The sequence below is a fragment of the Gekko japonicus genome, unplaced genomic scaffold (assembly GCF_001447785.1).
Source record: "Gekko japonicus isolate JY-2015 unplaced genomic scaffold, Gekko_japonicus_V1.1 scaffold250, whole genome shotgun sequence".
Lineage (NCBI taxonomy): Eukaryota > Metazoa > Chordata > Lepidosauria > Squamata > Gekkonidae > Gekko > Gekko japonicus.
The window spans coordinates 1,402,547-1,422,874 of NW_015167538.1; the positions used below are offsets into that span (position 1 = coordinate 1,402,547).

General features: G+C 50.6%; 1 protein-coding gene across 1 annotated transcript in view; it reads right to left on the bottom strand.

Annotated features, from left to right (window-relative positions):
- HIP1 (huntingtin interacting protein 1) overlaps positions 1–20,328 on the bottom strand; it is a 54,717-nt gene that overhangs the window by 34,097 nt on the left and 292 nt on the right. Inside the window, exons 2-5 of the mRNA XM_015413563.1 lie at positions 8,282–8,345; positions 7,330–7,472; positions 4,553–4,609; positions 2,012–2,092 (exon numbers count right to left, since the gene is read on the bottom strand). Coding sequence (XP_015269049.1) covers positions 2,012–2,092; positions 4,553–4,609; positions 7,330–7,472; positions 8,282–8,345 — 345 coding nt within the window. The remainder of the gene's footprint in view (positions 1–2,011; positions 2,093–4,552; positions 4,610–7,329; positions 7,473–8,281; positions 8,346–20,328) is intronic.

The following is a 20,328-nucleotide window of genomic DNA, read 5'->3' on the forward strand; positions in this document are numbered from 1 at the left end:
GTGTCAGCCAGGGGGAAAAAACCCTCTCTTGCTCACCCCCACTGCCCCCAAACAAAACCCATTATACAAGCTTACAGGCTCTTCATTGTTAGCTTCAAGTGGGTTTGCGCTTGACCGCATGGAGCCCAAGCTGGCCACGCGGTCTAAACTGGGTATATTACAGTTCCCCTATCAGATTGTCTGATCCTGCAGAACTGCAGATGGTGATAAAGACCACCCATCACAACTTCTTTCCGTCGGATAAGTATTCGCAAGCTCAGGCATCACCTGAACATTTTTTCACACACACACACCCGTAAAACCTGACATTTCCCACTCTGCCCTCTACCGTTTCATGTCATGAGATCCTCCTCCAGTGCTTCTCAGATTTAATTTTATCCCTAGCTGTGAGGATCCTTCCCCCCCCCGCCCCCTTTCCTTTCTGCTGTTGGTGGCTCTGCTGCGGAGAAGTCATTCCAAGCAAACGCGTGGCCCTCAATGGAGGCAAAGCCGAGCTAACTGTGGATACTGCCTGGGCTCTCGACAAAGCAGCTGGGAGCTCCCCCTCAGCCCAGCCACGAGTGCAACCTCTCCATGTTCCCATCATTATGAGAACACCTGGAAGCCAGCTGAAGAGGGGAACACACTGGGATGAAGGACAGAGGAGAAAAAGAAGGAACTACTGTGCAAAGAAGACAACAGAGGAAAGAGTTAACAAAAAGGAGGAAGTGCAAACGGGGTGAAGAGGAGGAAATGGAGAAGAGGAGAACTTCAAAACAATTAAGGGAGGTGTCAGAAAGGGAGAGCAGCAAGCAGGCACCTGGAAACACAACGGTTGGATCAGGGCACCCACATGAACACGTGAAACTGCCTTCTATTGAATCAGACCCTTGGTCCATCAAAGTCAGTATTGTCTACTCGGATGGGCAGCAGCTCTCCAAGGTCTTTCACATCACCTAATGTCAGATCTTTTAACTGGAGATACTGGGTGTTGAATCTGGGGCCTTCGGCAAGCCAAGCAGATGTCCTACCACTGAGCCACAGCCTCTCCCTGATCCTTTGGCTCAGTGGAATAGAGGTAAGATGTGATGCCAAAAGCCCCTCCCCTCCCACTCTGATCAAGCAACTTAGTGGTAGAAAACGGGGGCCCGCAGGTCAGACAGGCTCAGAGGTCAACTTGGGCATGGGAAGTTAATTCCCAATGGGCAACTATGCCATATTCGGTCAGACCCCAGAGGATAAACAGACCCAGATGAGATGCAGCATATCAGTGACCGTCTTCTAAAAAGATTCCATTGAAAGGACAGTGGTGCCTCTGGAAACAGTGGAGAGAAGATCTAGACAGCCCTGCTCTCTGGCATGCCCCACTCCTGGACTCTGATGTCAGTGGCGTAATCCCAACTCTTTTTTTTTTTTTAAGCCCGATAACTGCTTCTTAAAGTGTGAGGAAGCATGACGCAGACTACCTTTCCAAAACAACACAGCCGGATCCACACATTGCCCAGATTCTGTCCATGTTGTTCTGCTCTCTCTCATCCACATGAGAAAAGTCAAGACCCAAAACTCCTGTGATTCAGTGAGCGGCAAAATCCAGTTTCCACGTGGTACTAAATCCATAGTGGGGCTATTCTCACCTCTTCCTTTAACTGGAGGCATCCCAGCTTCGTAAGGCTGCCAGCTCCAGGTTGGGAAATACCTGGAGATTTGGGGGGTAGAGCCTGAGGATGGCGGGGTTTGGGGAGGGGAGGGGTATAATGCCCTACAGTCCACCTTCCAAAGCAGCCATTTTCTCCAGGCAAACTGATCTCTGTCACCAGGAGATCAGTTCTAATAGCAGGAGTTTTCCAGCCACCACCTGGAAGTTGTCAAACCTACAACTTTGGTGTCCAGCTACTGCTTTGTGATCTTTCCTGGGCTCCTTGGGTCTGACTTTCAGAAGGCAGGGAAAGCAGCAAGGACCCCCCCACACACACACACCCGGCCCATGCAGTCAGGGCTGCCGGGTTTTGGAGGAGAAAGAAAAGCCACCTACTTTTGTGTGGAATTCCATCTTGGTTCTCAGCAGTTTGAGGTAGATGCTGCACAGCTGCCCATAACCCTCGCTCAGGTGGCCCTGCGGAGGAAGGAAGAAGGCCTTTGCTGTCAAGAGCCCGAACCCTGGGATGCCTTGGTCTAGCTCATACCCCTCTCCCTAGGCACCCAACAGGCCTGCAATGTGCAAGATTTAAGGCAGAAGCATAACCTAGGTTTTCTGAAACCTGCTCCCCTCAAAACCCTGTCTATAGGATATATTACAACAGGACCACTGTAATAGCTAGTAAAACAGTAAATCACAATTAAACAATATATGTTGGTTTTTATATGCAATGTTTAGAATTCAATTATTAACAAAACTACCAATTATTATATGCTGTAGACCCAGTCACATTAGAGCTTGCTATAGGAGCTCCCCAGTCACCAGAATCTATGTGCGGTGGCGTACTCAAAAAATTGTATAAGAATTAGCATTTTGAAATATGGCTTGCAGCACTTCATTCTAATGAAGAAATAATTACAGAATGACAAACCTGAAGAAGGACACGCAGACGTATAGTGTACTAGAACTCCGTCGTTTGTCTGTAACTAGTACTGTATTACTCTGTATGCACTGCTAAGCTTTATATTGCGTATTGTAGTGTTATTGTTGTAATTTTGTTAATAACTGAATTCTAAACACTGCATATAAGAACCAACAAATATTGTTTAATTGTACACGGTGATTTACTGTTTTACTAGCTACCCCTCAAAACCCTGGCAAGGCATCACTGGCAATCTGTAGGTCACCCTAGTCTACTCTTGCCCGCATCACACACACATGCACGCACACTGCGGCCTGTGTTGGAATCAGGACGGCCCTCCCTGGGCACATAGGAGCATGCAGAAGCTCTGTGTGCACATCTGTGTGTTAAATGCTGCCAAGTCACTTCCGACCTATGGCGACCCTATGAATGAATGGCCTCCAAAACGTCCTATTGTTAACTGCCTTGCTCAGGTCTTGCAAAACGAGGAATTATTCAGTCAATCAATCTCATGTTGGGTCTTCCTCTTCTCCTGCTACCTTCAACTGTTTTGTAGTAGCGGCTGCTATAGCTATGCCTCATTGCTGTGGACTAGGGGAAAGCAGATACCCACCTCCCTCCCTCAAACTCAGCCGCTGACCCCTAGAAGGAGGAGGAGGAGGAGAAGAGATTGCATTTTTATATCCCGCCCTGCACTTGGAGTCTCGGAGCGGCTTACAATCCCCTTCTCTTCCGCTCCCCACAACAGACACCCCGTGAGGTAGGTGGAGCTGAGAGAGCTCTTTCAAGGACTGCTCTTGAGAGAATAGCTCTGAGATAACTTGTGACCGACCCAAGGTCACACCAGCAGCTGCACGTGGAGGCGTGGGGAATCAAACCTGGTTCTCCCAGATTAAAGTCCGCACTCTTAACCACTACATCAAACTGGCTCCCTGAACAACTTCTCACCAGTAAAGTACCTTGAAGGTAGCACCACAAGGACCACCGGCACAAGGCCCCAGTACACAGTTGCCCTTGGAGCAGCACCCTTGCTGAAGCTAAGCAGGTCTGAATGTGGTCACTGCCTAAAGGGGAGAGTTCCTGGCATCCCCCTCTGTCCATTGCCTCCATAAATAAAGGCCTGGCCAAAGAACCTTCTCCCAGGGATAGATTGGATCTGTGTCAGTATGACCTATGAATAAGCAATCAAAACCAAGGGCATCCAGTTGGTGTCTGGGATCAGTACACTGAGCAAAACCAAAGAGGCATCTCTGCCCACAAGCTGCCCTCCCTTCAAGCTCAGATAGGCACTCACCAGTCCAGTAACCAGAATTTTTTGGCTGGTGGGGCTGGGGCCAGGTCGCTGGGGCAGGGAAGCGGGTAACAATTAGATTAAATGGGGGAGCGAAGGAAAGAGAGAGTGAAGGCATGCCAGTTTGGTGTAGTGGTTAAGTGTGTGGACTCTAATCTAGGAGAACCGGGTTTGATTCCCCACTCCTCCACTTGCACCTGCTGATGTGACCTTGGGTCAGTCACAAGCTCTGGCACAGCTGTCCTTGAAAAAGAGCAGTTTGTGTCAGAGTTCTCTCAGCCCCACCTACTTCACAAGGTGTCTGTTGTGGGGAGGGGAAGGGAAAGGACTTTGTAAGCTGCTCTGAGACTCCAAGTGAAGGGCAGGGTATAAATCCAATCTCTTCTCTTCTTCTTCTCTCTCTTTCCTTCTGCAGCTCCCCCTCCCCCCTGGGAAGGGGAGGCCTGGCCGAAGGAAAGGGGAAACCCCCCCCCACTTCTGGTCGGTTTCACCCCCATGGGATCCACTGTTTAACCTAACAGCTGATATGCTCAGAGTGAAACTGACCAGAAGTGGCAGGGGGCTTCCCTTTCCTTCCCCAGCCTCCCCACTGCTGTGAGGTGAGGCGCACTAGGGGTGGGGGGTCTGGGGGCCCTGGCATCCTCCCAAGGTGGGGCAGGGCTCGTCCATGGTAGAGTTCCACCCCCCCAAAACACCCCACCATGGCTACAGGCCTGGCACTCACCCACATGCGGCTCATGTCGTTCAGCTCGCTCTTGTACCTCACGGAATCCTTCAAGACCTGCCAGAGGAAAGGAGATGAGAGAGCAGCCATCGGAGGCCTCCGTGCCACATCAGCAGAAAGAATATGAGTACTGAAAGGGCTGATTAACAAGTAGGCAAATCAAAATAACATTATATGCAGAGGACCTACCAGTGTCAATCTCAGACGCCCAGTAAAATCATTAGAAAGAAGCCCTGGCCCTACCTGTGAGGCCATAACACTTAGCCATGGTTTGTTTTCCTTAGCCACGGTCGAAGCAGGACATCTGAATACCTAAGTTATGGTTACAGATTTGAATGCGAAAGCAAGTCTGGATGTGGATTTGCAAACCACTGTTAGCGTTAGTCATGGTTAAGTGCTATATTCACAAATTATGGTTTAAGGTTGTTTCCGTGCCTCTCTAGCTTCTTTGTTCACAAAGCAATGGTCAAGTCTTACCATGGTCTCCTGCACACTCCCACTAAGGACCGAGCTTAGGTTCAACAAGCTCAACAGTGGTCTTGTGGTACAACTGGTGTCTTGTGCAGGGTTAATAGGATTAGTGTGAACCATGGCTAAGTAATATGTCTGCACTGGGCCAGCCTTTGAAATCATCATAATATGAAGATGCCAATATAAATTAAAAGGAAAAAAATCATTCATGCTTGGAATAAACCAATTTAAAACCCCAAATTGCTTCAAGGAATAATGACTGGAGGATAACCTGAATGTATTCAACAGAACAAATTACCACTCAGCTGAAAAAAAACCCGGAAGGCAGACCTAGGAAGTTGGAAAAAATGATATTTATCAGAGTTTGTAAAGGTTATCAATGAAACTGAGAGTTCTTCCAAAGTCTCTGTATCTTGCTGAAGCACGAGGCAGGAAATGCTGAACAGACTTCTGCAGGCCAGGCACTGGCCAGATCATATAACTGGGCTTCCCTCCAACAGGACATTTGGGTGCCTGAAGCTGGAAAACCAAAAAAGAGACCAACAAAGGGTACAACCCCGTGGGAATTTTCACACTGCTCCTGTGCATTCCAACAAGACTTGTGCAAGAGAACGGCACAGCGGATTGGGCCCAACTGCAACTGCAACCTCTGAAACAGTGTGTGTGTGTGTGTGTGTGTGTGTGTGTGTGTGTGTGTGTGTTAAGTGCCGTCAAGTCACTTCTGGCTTCTGGCGACCCTAGGAATTAATGGCCTCCAAAATAACCTATCGTTAACAGCCCTTCTCAGGTCTTGCAAGCTGATGGCCGTGGCTTCCTTTATTGAGTCAATCCATCTCCTCTTGGATCTTCTGCTTTTCCTGACGCCTTCAACTTTCCCTAGTATTATGATCTTTTCCAGAGACATAAGAAGAACCCTGTTGGATCAGACTAATGGTCCACCTAGTCCAGCATCCTGTCTCACACAGTGGCCAACCAGTTCCTCTGGACAGCCAACAACAGGGCACAGAGGACGAGGCCTTCCGCTGATGTTGCCTCCTGGCTCTTGGATTCAGAAGCTTAGTTCCTCTGAACGTGAAGGTTCCCCTCAGTCACCATGGCTAGTAGCCATTGATAGACACCATCCTCCATGAATCTATCTATCTAAACTGCTTACTCCTGTGGCCCTCACTACATCCTCTGGCAGCGAACCCCACATTTTAATCACCCTCTGTCTTCTCATAATGTGACCAAAGTAGGATAGCCTCAGTTTAGTCATTTTAGCTTCTAGGGAGAATTCAGGCAAACCTGGAAGGCTATAAAAGGCAAGACTACTAGTTCATCTACAGGATTTATTTTCAATTTTTGTTGTTTTGGTTTTTGTGCTGGATTATACTGTTCCATAGAGTCGTGTTAACTACTTTTTTTTTTTTTACTTAGAAGCTCCTCAGTTGTCTCCAAGTCTTTCAAATGAACTCAGGGCTGTCGCCAGCACAACTATCAGCACAAGATGCTCAACAGCATGAGAAGGATTATGGAACACAACGTAACAAATACCAACAAATCCTAAAACAGCAGTGTTGCTCTAATTTACTTGTGTGCACACAGACATACACATGCAGTTAGCCCAAATATTACCACCTTTATTAGCAAGTTCATTGTTGCAACCAAGGCAGTATGATTCAGGCCATAACAGTAAAATTTCCAACAAGCCCAGCTATGGGTCAGAAAGCTATGCAATGGTGCTTGAATGAAGGGGAAGAAAAGCTGTGCTCATGAACTATATTTACTCAAAAAGAAGACATTCCTGAATGTAAGATGATCCTCACCTCTCTCACTATTACACAATTTTTTTCATTACTGGACATAACTGTAACTCATATAAGTTCTTTGGGGGGAAGGGACAACATACCTGGGGAATAAAAACCTATAGTCTTGCTTTTGAGCAAATACAGTTTTTGTGAAGGTTAGGTGGGCTAATTTGTCCGGGGTGGGTGCACTTGGCAGTCCAAACACGCAACAAAATGACACTGCTCTCACACACTGTCCCCAAAACCCCAGCACATGTAACCCCCTCCCCCAACTCCTCAGCCAACAACACTCTGCCAGTAGCCTTCTCTAAATGAGGGCCAATTTTGACTCCTTGTTGGATACGGACTTCATCATAGCAATCCGGGCATACAGAACAGAGCTTTTGGAAAACAGAATGGAATCAGGAACCACCAACCATCTCCTCCCCAGAATCTCACTTGCAGTTAACAGGCCACTCAGATCCCACCTCAACCGCAGGGGCTTGGGAAGAAGGGAGAGAGAGGGGAGGGCAGCCTTACGTTTGGGTGTCCATCACGGAGGAGCTTGTGGAAGACGTGGCAGAATTTCCAACAGAGGACAGCATTGCTGGAGAGAGGCAAGCGGTTCACGACAGACCAGAAGGTGTGGGCTCCTTTCTCGTGGTGCGTCCCCAAGATACATGGTGAGAAGAAGGCTAAGGAAAAGTCTGATGTGCCAAAGAAAAGGAGCACAGGGGCTCCTCAGGGGCACGACGGCAAAAATAGGCAACACCCACGGGCAGAGGGGGAGAGGGAGCCCTGGGCAGCCGAGGAGCAGAGCCTGCAATATCCATCTTGACACCAGCTAGAGTGACCAAGAAGTTCCCCTCATTGCCCACCAATCTACTTATGGGTACCTCACCCCACCAGCAGGATGTGGACCTTGAAGCCTAAGCAGGAATTGGGGAGTCTGGCCTGCAGATGGGTCTGTTTATCCTCCTTGTGGAATGACCCATAAGCCTCCCCTGGAAGGCAGGAGCCATCCCCTCCAGCAGGTGGGACGAACTTGCTAGACACCTCAGCTAGTGCCCTTTGGCCAAGAGCCAGCCTTCCTTGCTCCTTGCAGATGGCTTGCCACGCTTTGCAGTCCGGAGTGGGGGAACAGGCCATAGCCTTGGGGCCGGCTCAGCCCAAAGAAACCCCTTTCTACTGCCTAAGCTCCAATCCATTAAACTTCAAAGAAGGTGCTTCAGAGTGCCTGCAGAGAGCAGCACTCCCTCCAACATCCAAACAACAGAAAAACCCATCAACCCATAGCTAGGATTCAGAGGGAAAGTCTTCCAGCAGCCTGGAGTCCCAGAACGGCCTGTTTTATAGCGCTTGTCCCCCTACCCCTGAACCCAAGTAACTCAGCTCATCTTGGCCAAGGCTTTGGCAGGATGGTTGTAAGCTCAGCCCCTGGCAGTTTCTACCTCCGCCTCTTCCTTTCAGGGCTGCTAATTTGAGAGGATATTTCTGGCGTGCTTCTCCTTGACGGCGACTTCCTGAGCATTAATGGCCTTGTTGATGCTGACAGTCTGAAAAAAAAGAGAGAGAAGAAGGGGGGAAAACAGAGAAGGGAAGAATTAGCAGGAAAGACCGGGCCCACAGGCCAACAGACAGGCCACCCCCACCCACCCCCAGAGCACCTGTCGATGGCTGGCACCAGCCTCCCATGTCCGCTGCACTCTGCCAATTCCTGGATCCATTTCTGGGAAGGATCTGGCAGCCGCCTTGCTCAACGACAGCTGCAAAGAGCTGCTCACTCAACACACTGGTGAAGCTATCAGATGAGACTACCAGGGAGACTGGCTAGAGCTGAGGGAGGTCAAGCCAGGCTAGTCATCCCAAGCGCTAACATGGTCTGGATGGAGGCTAGCTCGGCAGGCCCCCCTGAGGGAGAAGGAAAGGTCGGGCTTCCGGGAGAACCTGGAAGCGATGCCTGTGGACAGGGCGGGTGCCTGGCCTTGGTGCCAAGCCTCCAAGCTTCTCCTCCAGCCAGGGCACCTCAGTGCCGACTCTGCCGTCTCCCCTTCGCTCATATCCTCACGCGGTTAAGGCAGTGGGGAGTGGAAGTTTTCTGTGCTTGTTCGGAAGTCTTTAGGGAGAGGGAAAAGGCTTCCGAAGGACAGCCGCCCCACCAACCACGTCTACTGCCCTTGCACACAGTTTGTTTATGTGAGAGTTGCCTGCCTTTGGGCAGTGGGGGCGGGAGTCAGGTGTCAGTGCTGACAGAACTGGCAGTACAACAGAGTGGCCAACCACAAATTTCCTGGCTCCACTTCTGGCGACCGGGAAGGGCGCACCCTGTTTAGAGGCTGCTCTAGGCTTGATTTCCACGGAGGTCTGTAGAGGGATGCTGCCTCCTCTATGTCCTTGTCCTGACAAATTAGTCCATTGCAACAGCCTCAGTTTTCTTCCCTGCAATTCCCACACTGGCCCTGCTCCTACTACTCCCTCATTGCCTGGTCCAGTCCATCAGAAGACGGTGGACTGGACCAGCCACCTAACGTCCTACAAATATTTATTTATTTATTCTTTAGATTTGTATCCCGCCCTCCCCGAAGGCCCAGGGCGGCTAACAAGGGCATAAATGCCAGATTTAAACAATAAAAACAATATAAAAATACAATAATACAGCACAATACAGTTATTAAAAATAGTAAGAATAAAAATATCGGTGCTCCAATACACTCCGAATCATAAAACCAAGATGATGTTCTGAAGATGTTAGAACAGAACAACAACAGTATATGTCCCCCCAACCCTGTCATCCGCCAGGGACATCTCGCACCCCCGGTGATACCCGCACCAGCGGTGGTAGAGTGCTGTGATGGAAAGAGCGTTGATGGAATAATGGTGGAATAAGCATATGGAGCAGAGGTCCATCAGTGGCTATGAGCCACAAGGTATAGATAGGGGCTCTGGGGCAAGTGATGCTCTGTCTTCTTGGTGCTTGGGGGGGGGGTCAACAGTGGGAGGGCTTCTAATGTCCTGGCCCCACTGGTGGACCTCCTGATGGCACTGGTATTTCTGGCCACTGTGTGATACAGAGTGTTGGACTGGATGGGCCTTTGGCCTGATCCAACATTGGCATCTCTTATGTTCTTATGTTAATAAAGCCACACCATGCCGCACAGCCGCTGCAGCCATTCCACGAATGGCAGGTATGGCTGAGAGGCCACAGAGAGGCTCCTTGCAGTGACTCTTCCATGGGGTTTTATTCAACGGAGCAGGGGGAGTGCGCAAAGCCGAGCATTTCCTAATAAGGACGGACGAGGCTGCTTGAGCAATCTGAAGGTGCAGCTTTCCTGTTCACGGATCTCCGCGCTGGAGGAAACAAACAAGCGCCACGGATCCAGAACAGAGAAGATCGCACATTTTACCAGCAGCAGCACTTTCCATCCTCCCCCAAGGGAATGACTCAGCATGATCTGCTGCCAGGCTCCATGTGCAGCCATCCTAAAGGAAATACATGTTTGCATTCTTGCCATGTCTGGAATTGCAGGTCTTATTCTAAAGACTGGGGAGGGGGGAAGGGAGGGGGGGCCCAGAAGGCTGTCTTGCCAAGAACCTTTTCCTACCCTGAACTTCTATCGCTTCGCCTCCCCACTACCTGTCATTTATTTATTTCATTTATGTGGCCTTTCTGTTGACCCACATCCAAGGCAACTGATAAAACAACTGAGATGCTTACAATAATGCTTACAATAATTTAAAACAGGTTTTAAAAAGAAAAACCGTGCTAAAACCTAGGGGTGCCAATCAATGTTCCCTCTAAGCCATGGAGTCTCATGAGCAAAAATCCTACTTTGTGAACTACTGGCATTAAAGTTGTGAGTGAGCAATTTGGCCGCTGCATAAATTAGTTTGCTCTGGAGCCCTCCTTCCTGAGCTAAGATAAAAATGTCTGAGCCAGAGGCTAAAAAACTGTGAGCTAGCTCACACTAACTCAGCTTAGAGGGAACACTGGTGCCAATCTCCAGGTGAGGGCGGGAAATCTCCTGAAATTACAAGTGCTCTCCAGACTACATGAACCACTTTTTCAAAACATTCGTTCCACTTCTCCTGGAGAAAATAGCTGCTGTTGAAAGTGGACTGCATGGTCTTATCCCCTACCCAGGTCCCTCCCCTCCCCAAGCCCCGCCCTCCTCAGGTTTCATCCCCAAAATCTCCAGGTATTTCCAAACCTGGAGTTGGCAACCCTGGTTAGAACCTCAGGCATCAGATTTCATTCCAAGGCCCCCTACAATAGACATGCTTCTGGATTATGCAGGGATGGAGCCAGTCACACTTCCTGGGGATGGGAGTTCCACAGATTCTTTCTTTTTAGGGCATTCCTAGGCCACCTCTTCAGCAAGCAACATAAGAACTCTCCATAAAACAGGAGAAGGGCATGAAAAAGCTGGTAAGATTTTAAAAACCCTAATCAAAAGCCTGGATAAAAGATAAGTGTTCTTGCCTGGCACCTCGATGAAAGTAAATTAGGTGCCAGATGAGCCTCAAAGGGGAGAGGTCCCAAAGGCAAAGTGTCGCCACGGGAAATGCCCTGTCTCTCGTCGCCACCCGCCTCAGCTCTGAAAGTGGGGGCACAAGGAGCAGGACTTGAGAAGCAGATCTTAACTGGCAGCCTGGATAGCATGGTGTCAGGATCTTGGTTAAATCAGTTCTCAACACCTGTCAAGTTTGGAGAAAGCTAACTTTATTGAGACAATTGAGAAGATACCATCCTGGACACTTCTATTGTTAGGACTGAAGTTGAATGCGCGAAGGTTGCAGCTACAGTGGATTCAAGTAAAGGCACTAAAGATCAGGACCCAATCACCCCACGGTATTTGCCTGCCAGAACTAACGGTCAGCTCCCCCCCACCATAGGCATGTAGCCCATAGCAAGGAAAACAGGATCACAGACATTTGAGAAGCCAGGGCATCTGGCACCGCTAAGGCAGGTGAGCTGTAAAATGCAACATGCACAGGGAGCCTGACATATGGGAGGCTACGGCCCTTCGGGTACCCTGAGCCCAGAGGGCCCCTCCCACACACAGACTCCCAGCAGCCAACCAAGCTTCACTGTGGGCTAGTTCAGGGCTACTCAGAGCACCTCGACATTTTGCCTTGCTAAACAGAGCCAAACGTGCCATCCACCCCATTACAGAATCAAACAGGGGTGCCAGCCTCCAGGTAGGACCTGGGGATTCTCCAGAATTACTGCTCATCTCTGGGCCACATAGATCAGTTCCCCTGGAGGAAATGGATGCTTTGAAGGGTGGGCTTTGAAATTGACTTTGAAGGGTGGCACTGTATCCCACTGAGGTCCTTGTCCTCCCCAGGTTTCACCCCCAAATCACCCTATGTCCCCCCACCCCCTACCGCTGGCCCCAGGGGATCTGGCAACCCTAGAATCAAACCATGAAGCTCACCTAAGATGATCAAGGAAGGCTTTTCTTCCATCGAACGTTCGAACGTTCTAAAGGAATTCTAACACCTGACTACCAAAAGCAGAGCAAACCATGCTAGAGACTAGGCAAAACAAGCTATGCCCGAGGGGAAAGCAAGAAATATTGAAATAAATCTCCCTTCTTCAGTCAAACAAGCCTTGTTGACTTATTTCCCTTTCTGTCCTCATCAGGGCCACCAAGACAGCTAACAGATTTTAAAACATACACAATAAGAACACATCTTAAAAACCATTAAAATCAAACAAAAACCAAGTTAAAATTCACATACCATACAGTGTAACAGGTGCAATGCACACCACCATCTCCACCTGCCACAATCCCCCAATACCTTCACCTGCCAGGAAAATGGTTCAGTGGCTCAAATCAGTTCATCCCACTTTGGCATGGCTACAAAATTCCCTGACTTGGATGGCCCAGCCTGGCCCCACCTCATCGGCCCTCGGAAGCTCAGCAGGGCCAGCCCCGGTTGGTACTTGAATGGGGAACCACCAAGGGAGTCCAGGGTTGCTACAGTGAGGCTAGCAATGGCAAATCATCTCGGTTTATCTCTTGCCTCGAAAACTCTCCAGGGTCACCATAAACCAGTGGCAACTGGCCCGCACTTTCCACCACCAGAAAACTCCCAGGCACAGGATCACCTATGATGCTAGCAACCTGTTGCAATGCTGGCCCCGAAAGTAGGATCCTGCCTCCTGGCAAGCCAGATGATTTTTTCCCCTAGTCCTCCCAGTGGGAAAACTACATTTGCACTTGAACAAGATTATCAGTTTGGACATTCCCCAAAACCCACAGAAGTCCCTTTGCCTTACCATAAGGCATTTATGCTTCAAATGCCATGTGATAGTTCCCTTTGCTGTCCCCACAAAGGAGCATTATCATCTGGGGAGAGGGGAGGAAGCGGAAGTCTCACACTCCAACTGCACCGACAGCCAGCAAGGGCGCTTTGAAAAGCCTGTGCCTCCAAGGACGCCTTTGCCCAGCTGCAAGCCCTGAATGAAGTCTCTCTGCTTAAGCTGCCACGAGATGTTGGGGGGGGGGGATGACATGCCGCACAGGACCAAATTCTGAAGCCCAATTTCCTCCCTTCTGCTCAAGTTCAAGAGCCGCCCTGCTCTTTTCTGGAAGGTTCATCGGTAGGACTCTGCATTCTCAGAATGGAAGGTTTCCTGGAGCCACCAGGGATGGAGGCCATCAGCACTCGGCTGAAAGAGTGGCATTGTCCAACGCTTCCTGCTTCAGCAACTCTGTCCGGAGTCAGGTTCCGGAGAGGCAATTATCGGCCACGACACACAGGAAAACGCCAACTCAATCACACACATACCCAACCCTCCCCCCCCCCCCAAACACGGCAGCCGTGGCAAAGGGTGTAGGGCACAAGGCAGGCTGGCAAAAGCACTCCGCTTTGGGTGACCCAAAATCAGAAAGAAGCCAGCATCAGGAAGAGTCCGCAGGACTCACTCTAAAGCGAAAGTCTAAAATCTGCAGCTCCAGAGCCAAACGCTTCTCAGTATGGAACCAAATACGGCTCTTTTTTTTTTTTTTTAAAGAGATTTAAATCAGGCATGCCGGAGGGGTAGGTGGATGCTAAAATAACCAGCATGTGAAAGGAATAGCAGGAGAAGATGTTATGGGACTAAGGAGCTTTTCAGAGATGTTTTATAAAAAAGGAAAGGGACAGAAGCAAACTGTTGCCAGGAAGTCCAAGTGTACACAGATGTATGTCAGTGCGCTAAAACAATTCTGCAGGGTGCCCCTATGTGTATTTATTAATTACTGTGAGACCTGACGTGTGCCACTTCCTAATAAAGGCCTCGTCACAGCCAATGTTTGGGTTGTAGAATTTTTAAAATTGTTATTATCATAGCCCGCCTTTCTCACTGAGACTCAAGGCAGACCACAAAATACGAAAAGCAGCTCAGTTACACTGCAGAGACCTCCAACGAACAATGCAGAACTGAAAAAAATGCAAACCAAAAATGGTCGAGTGCAACAAAAAACTTTCTAAGGTATATGGATTATGAATCAACGTGTTACCCAGGGCTCTTTTTGCAGAAAAAGCCCAGCAGGAACTCATTAGCATAATAGGCCACACCCAGCAGCAAAACTCATTAGCATATTAGGCCACACCCTGACAGCACCACTCATTAGCACATTAGGCCACACCCCCGTGTTACCAGAAGTGTGGTCATCCAGCTATACCCACCTTTCCCTTCTTATTCTGTTTACCTTGTTTGTTGTCAAAACCCAGGGCCTTTTTTTGTAGCAGGAACTCCTTTGCATGTTAGGCCACACACCCCTAATGTAGCCAATCCTAATGAGTTCCTGGTGTTGGGTGTGGCCTATTATGCTAATGAGTTCCTGCTGGGTGTGGCCAACTCAGGAGCCAGCCGGAACTCTGTTTCTGTGCGTTCCTGCCCCAAAATAGCCCTGGTGTTACCCATAAAGTAAAGCTGAATGTTTTTGGTTATGCAAATAGACATTGCTAAACCTACTCCTGCCTCATTGATGGATGAACCTGACAGTAAAGTTGAGTTGGGGACAGCAAAGAGGAGAACATGCACTGCTGGCCAGATACAAGCCCTGAAGGCCCAGCAGTTTCAGCAATCCAAGAGGGACCATTCTGGCCACAGCTGGGAATGGGCAGTTCTGGGCAGGCTGAGCACTCCTGTGGAGGGCATTTGGGAAGACCTGCAGTTCAGGGCCAAGATCATAGACTCGCACCCCTGCCCAGTATAACAGGTTTATTACAACAAGGCTTGCATAAAAAGCCACCCGAGAATGGAGATGCCCCGTTTCTAGTTCAGCTCCCTGTCTCATCTCAAGAGCAGCTGGTCCTTTCTTCCAACCCATTGTGAGCAAGTGTACTTCAACCACAACCACAAAGCAGGTGACAACTCCAGGATGCACAAGAGGGAAACTGCCATCTCTCCAGGGCAGTGGAGCCCAATGGTTATTCCTGGCCCAAGGGATTCTCTGATCTCTGGCTGCTTGACCAGTTTTAGATCCAGAGGAAGTGCTGAGACAGTCAGACTGGCTAAGCCTCCTGGGGCGGTGGGAGATTCTTTGACAGCCGAGCTTATACAAACAACACATGCCTCTGAGATGGAAGAGCAGTTCCGTACTGGAGAAGCATAAGCCACCAACCAAATGGTTCCCAACGTGTTCTTCCAAGACCCTCCAGTGATGAGGGTCCTTCTACCCCCTTGGCAGCCAGTTTTAGTGCTCAGCTGCCCTTTCATCCAAAAAGACAGTCCAGACATCCAACCTGAGTGCTTCTGACTACAGCTTAAGCCTTCATTTCTTGTCTGGGCCACAGCTGACGGGGGGGGGGGGGACGACACACAATGTAAGGCTATGCTAACAGATGCACAGGAATACTGTGTTAACAACCTTGAAAATGTTTAGTCTAACCTAAGTCTGACCGCAGAAGCTCATAAAAATAAACTCCCTGTATCTTGCTTCTTCAACACCCGAAACATTTCCAAGGGAGACCCTTCCTTCCCTGAGCGACCTACAGAGTGATGATTATTTTAAAATTACACTCAAAATTAAACCCAGATGAAAATCATATGTAATGCACTTAAGAGGCCACAAGACTGGATGTCGATGAGGAAAGAAGAGTCCAATCGACTTCTGGACACAGAGCTGGACAAATGGACACTGGCGCAAGCCTACTCCCCAAAGGCTCTCCCTCCTGCATAATGCTGGGCCGGCACAATGGGCTTGAGCCACCGTCCTCTCCCTAAATCAACAGACATGGGCACACCTGGGTGGGAGAGGAGCATAAAAGTTCAACAGCCTTAAACGTGCCAAGGTCCCACAACAGCTATTGCAAGCTTCCCCTGTAGCAAGGAGCTCACTGTGCGTCAGTTCCTCCACGTGGGCAGTGCCCCAGCTTTTTGGAAGGCAGGCAAAGCTGCCTTCAGAGCAGGGGTCATTTCGTAGAAAAAGAGCTAGGGGAACTCATTAGCATAACTCATTAGCATATGCCACACCCCATGACATCACCGGAAGTGTGTCATAAGGCCACACACCCCGCCCCCAACAGTCCCGGCCGCCGGCCTTGCAGCTCCACTGCTGAGCCCCATGAGGGGCCCGGCGGTGGACCTGCAAGGCCGGCAGGAGTGCAAGGAAGCCCCGCAAAGGCCCTCCCTGGCCCCAGGCAGGCAGGGGTGGGGAGAGGCAGGGAGGAAGCAACCTACCCCCCCTCTTCTCCTGCCTCCTCCTGGCTGAATAAGGGCCGGAAGCGGGGCGGCCGGAAGCGGGGGGCGGGGCTTCGTCATGTGCCCCGCCCCCCTTCACCTCACCCGGGGAAACTGCGATCCCCCGCAATCCCCCCCGAAATGACCTCTGCTTCAGAGTATGTCCCACCACCCCCCGCCAGGGGATGCTGGAGTGCCTCATCACCCACCTCAAGGCAGCCTAGATTTTTCGATAATGGCCACTGCATCACTCACTGACCTTTCGTTCACCCTCCTGTCCCTAAAATTAACCATAATAAATTATTTGTTTTGGGGACCAGAAGGTGGATGAAGGGTTCAGTGGATGATAGGTAAAGGTAAAGGTTTCCCTCGCCCGAAAGCCAGTCGAATTCGACTCCAGGGATGCGGTGCTCGTCTCCGTTTCCAAGCCGAAGAGCAAGCACTGTCCGAAGATGTTTCCATGGTCATGTGGCTGGCATGACTAGACGCCAAGGTGCATGGAACGCTGTTACCTTCCCACCAAAGTGGTACCTATTTATCTAGTTGCAATTTCTTGCTTTCGAACTGCTAGGTTGGCAGGAGCTGGGACCAGAGACAGGAGCTGACTCCATCATGCGGCACTCAGTTCTCGAACTGCTGATCTACCGACCTTCCAGTCTGCAGTTCAGTGTCTTAACCACTACAGAAAATGAAAAATCTAGACCTCTTCTACGTGGATGAAGAGGTGTTCCTGTGCTCCCTGCCTTGGGTGCTGTCCCCAAATCCAAAGGATACAAAAATCACAGACTAAAAACTTTGTGCAAGTCTGAAGTCCAGCCAACTTTTTAAAAATACACCATCTCCTTCCACTCTCCATTTTATCTACGAAGTAAAAGCCCAAGTCCAGCTGCTTTAAAAGTGTAGAGATGCTCTCTATTTTGCTGAAACCGTGAAGGGTGGGCTTTCTGTCCACAGACACAGCTCCCAAACCCTCCTTGGAGTCACCCTTCCTTCTTGAAAATATGCTTTGCCCACCCTGTCCCCCATCCTTCCCAAGCCTCCATCCTTCCAGGCCACCTGGCTCAGCCCCACCTGGCACAGAAGGGAGAGAGCTACTGCCAGATCAAAGGGCTCCTGCCCCTGTATTCTCTACAGGAAGAAAGCAAACAAGGCAGCAGAAGCAGCAGCACGGCAACACCTCCCAAGGCACCAGAGCGACACCGCTATTCCCACAAGAGGCGCAAGAGATGCAAGGGGTGTGTGCGGTGAACAGCCAAGACATGCCCTTTTATGCACATAGCACAGTTCCGCACACGGCTTGGGCTCACCCCCCGTCATGTCTGAATTTCACAACTTCCCACCGGTCCGGAACCCTCTGCTCCTGTTGCTCAGCCACTGAATCAAGAGTTCATCGGAAAGAAGCAAAGCAAAGCTCGAGGGATCTTGCATCAGCACCAGATCATTTGGGAAGTCTAAGAAACACAAACACAGCCCCCCCCAAAAAAAAACCCATTACCATCCTCTACATCCCTTTTCTCCCGTAGCACATCACAGCTCTTCACTTCACTCCCCCAAACAGATTTCGAGCAAACTCTGAGAAGTACCATGAGCTCACAAGAAATACACCGCAAGAGGAGGAAGGCAGAGGAGATCTTTCCTACCTTGTCCCTTGGAGGAGAGTTTCACTTCCCATAGGCAGTCAGGCAAGAGGCCATTTTCAGACCAGGGGAAAGTGAAGACACACACCCAGCATCCCAAATATATGAAACTGTCATCACTGGTTAACAGAGTCATCAATTCCTTTTTCCTGAGTGCTGCCTAAGCAACAGGAGCCAAACTGGAAAGGAAGAACCCTCTAGCCTTGTCCTGGCTCCTAAGTTACTCTGAAATTCACCCACAACTTCTTCGAGGTGCTGCTGGAATAACTAACCTGCACCCCTCCCGGAGGCCTCTCTGCAGAATTCTGAACAGTTAATCCTTCAGTGCTTTCCGCTCCTATCTTGTACCTCAAAGCCTCTGGAGTCTGGAGAAGGAATGCCCATGAGCTAAGACTGCTAGACGAAGCAAAGCATTACTGAATCAGTGTGAAGCTTCCCTCTCGAATAAGAAAACATCTTCTCCTAGACCCCAGATCAGGGGATAATGACCTCAATGCCTTCCGTGGACTATGCTGAAAAAGACCCAACCCAAATCGATATTGAGAGCCCAGACCAGAAACTTCAGGGATCTGGTACCCGAAGCCTGCCTCACTGTCATAGTCCTGAAGATCCTGATCACAGCTTTGGGCCATAAGGACACCTGCTCAGGTACAAGAGGAAGGCTAAAAGCAATCAGAACTTGCAACTTCATTGCACCCCATGGGCACCTGCCGTCTCAACAGGTCCATTAGTTTGCAGCTGCTTGGCTCTGGACAGGAGTAGGATACTAGGAGCACATTATACCCCGAGCTAACCCTCTGTTCCCCATGGCCTTCAAGAAGTCCTCGATGCCCAATTAGTTTCTCAGGTCAACAGAAAGATGGCCTCTTGACGCTGCCACCTGGATTCAGACAGGATGGGGACAAAGATGCCTCCTTGACATCAACCCCTCCCCCCAATGTGCCACTCACTGCCCCCTTCAGCATCTTTCTGAAACAGTTGCCAAGACCTCTCTGTGCAGGCAGTCTTCAACCACTGAAGTTAAGCAGTGAGATCACAGGCATTTTTTGGTGTGTGCCCACGCTTGCCCAGGCACCGGAACATGTGTCCGCTTCCTCTTCCCGGGGAGGAGGTGTTGGATTCACCTTTCGTTGGCTCTGCCTCCTCTTGCTGGGTCCCCTCTTTTTGTCAGGACAAGCTCCCTGAAGCTCGCCGACAGCAACAGCTCGCGTCCATGGAGCTCCAGCCCAGATGCCCTCCTGGGACCATCAGCTCCCTTCTCCAGGGGGCGGCTTCACTCTAAAAGCATTGATTAGGGCTTAATTGCCAGCATGGTGTGATGTCACCAGCAGCCAATTAAGAGCTTATCACTCCCCCCCCCCCATACAAAGCTAAGCCAGACCCTCCCTGTTCCCCCAAGCCTGACTCCTGTGCAAGGATTGCCTTATTCCCCAAGCTCCCTCTGTGCCAAGGCACTCTCCAGCCCTTGTGCCAGGAGTCCCCACCTGCAGCTCTTGGGCATCTGCGGGACCCAGTCCCAGGCCGGAGCAGGTCTGACACCCTCTGCACCTTGGGGTGTGGGGTGCTGGAAAGAGCAGCCCCCCCCTCCCACCAGGGGCACGGCTACACAAAGGAAGCCTGGTTTGAAAGGAAGACAGCAGCTGGAAACCAAGCACATATCCCTTTTCAGGGGGCAGAGGAAGCCCCTGAGGAGGGAGGTCATGCCCTGCAACCCGACATGGGTTAGGGCTCAACTCACCCTCCTGTGCAGGCAGGCAGGCAGGTGGCAGGTCCTAGTCTTTTGGCACCGCCCGGATAAGAACAGGTTAATCCAGAAGGAGGGGGGGCGCCGAGGCGGCGATGCCACAAAGGGTTTCCCCAAGATGCCAAACCCGGAGGCAGGGTTGGACCGACGCGAGTGAGGGGGGACCGGCCGCAGCGAAGGGCAGCCGCCGCCCCCGCCCCCGCCAGAAGAAGACGACACGCTTCCGACCGGGGATCCAGGGTGGGCGGGTGCCGGCGACTGCCGCCTTCCATCTGCCCGTCTGGAAAGGTCGCCTCCGGGGTTTCCCCTCGAACCGATTAGCCGAAACAAAGGAGCCCGGCGGCCCCGGGGCTCCCCCGCGGACTCGACAGCTGGGCTCAGCCGGAGAGCGCGAACCGCCCAGATGCTCCTCGGCAGAAAGGGCAGCCGCCTGGGCGCAGACAATGCGCTTGTTTACCGCCCCTGCCTCCGTCCCCCCC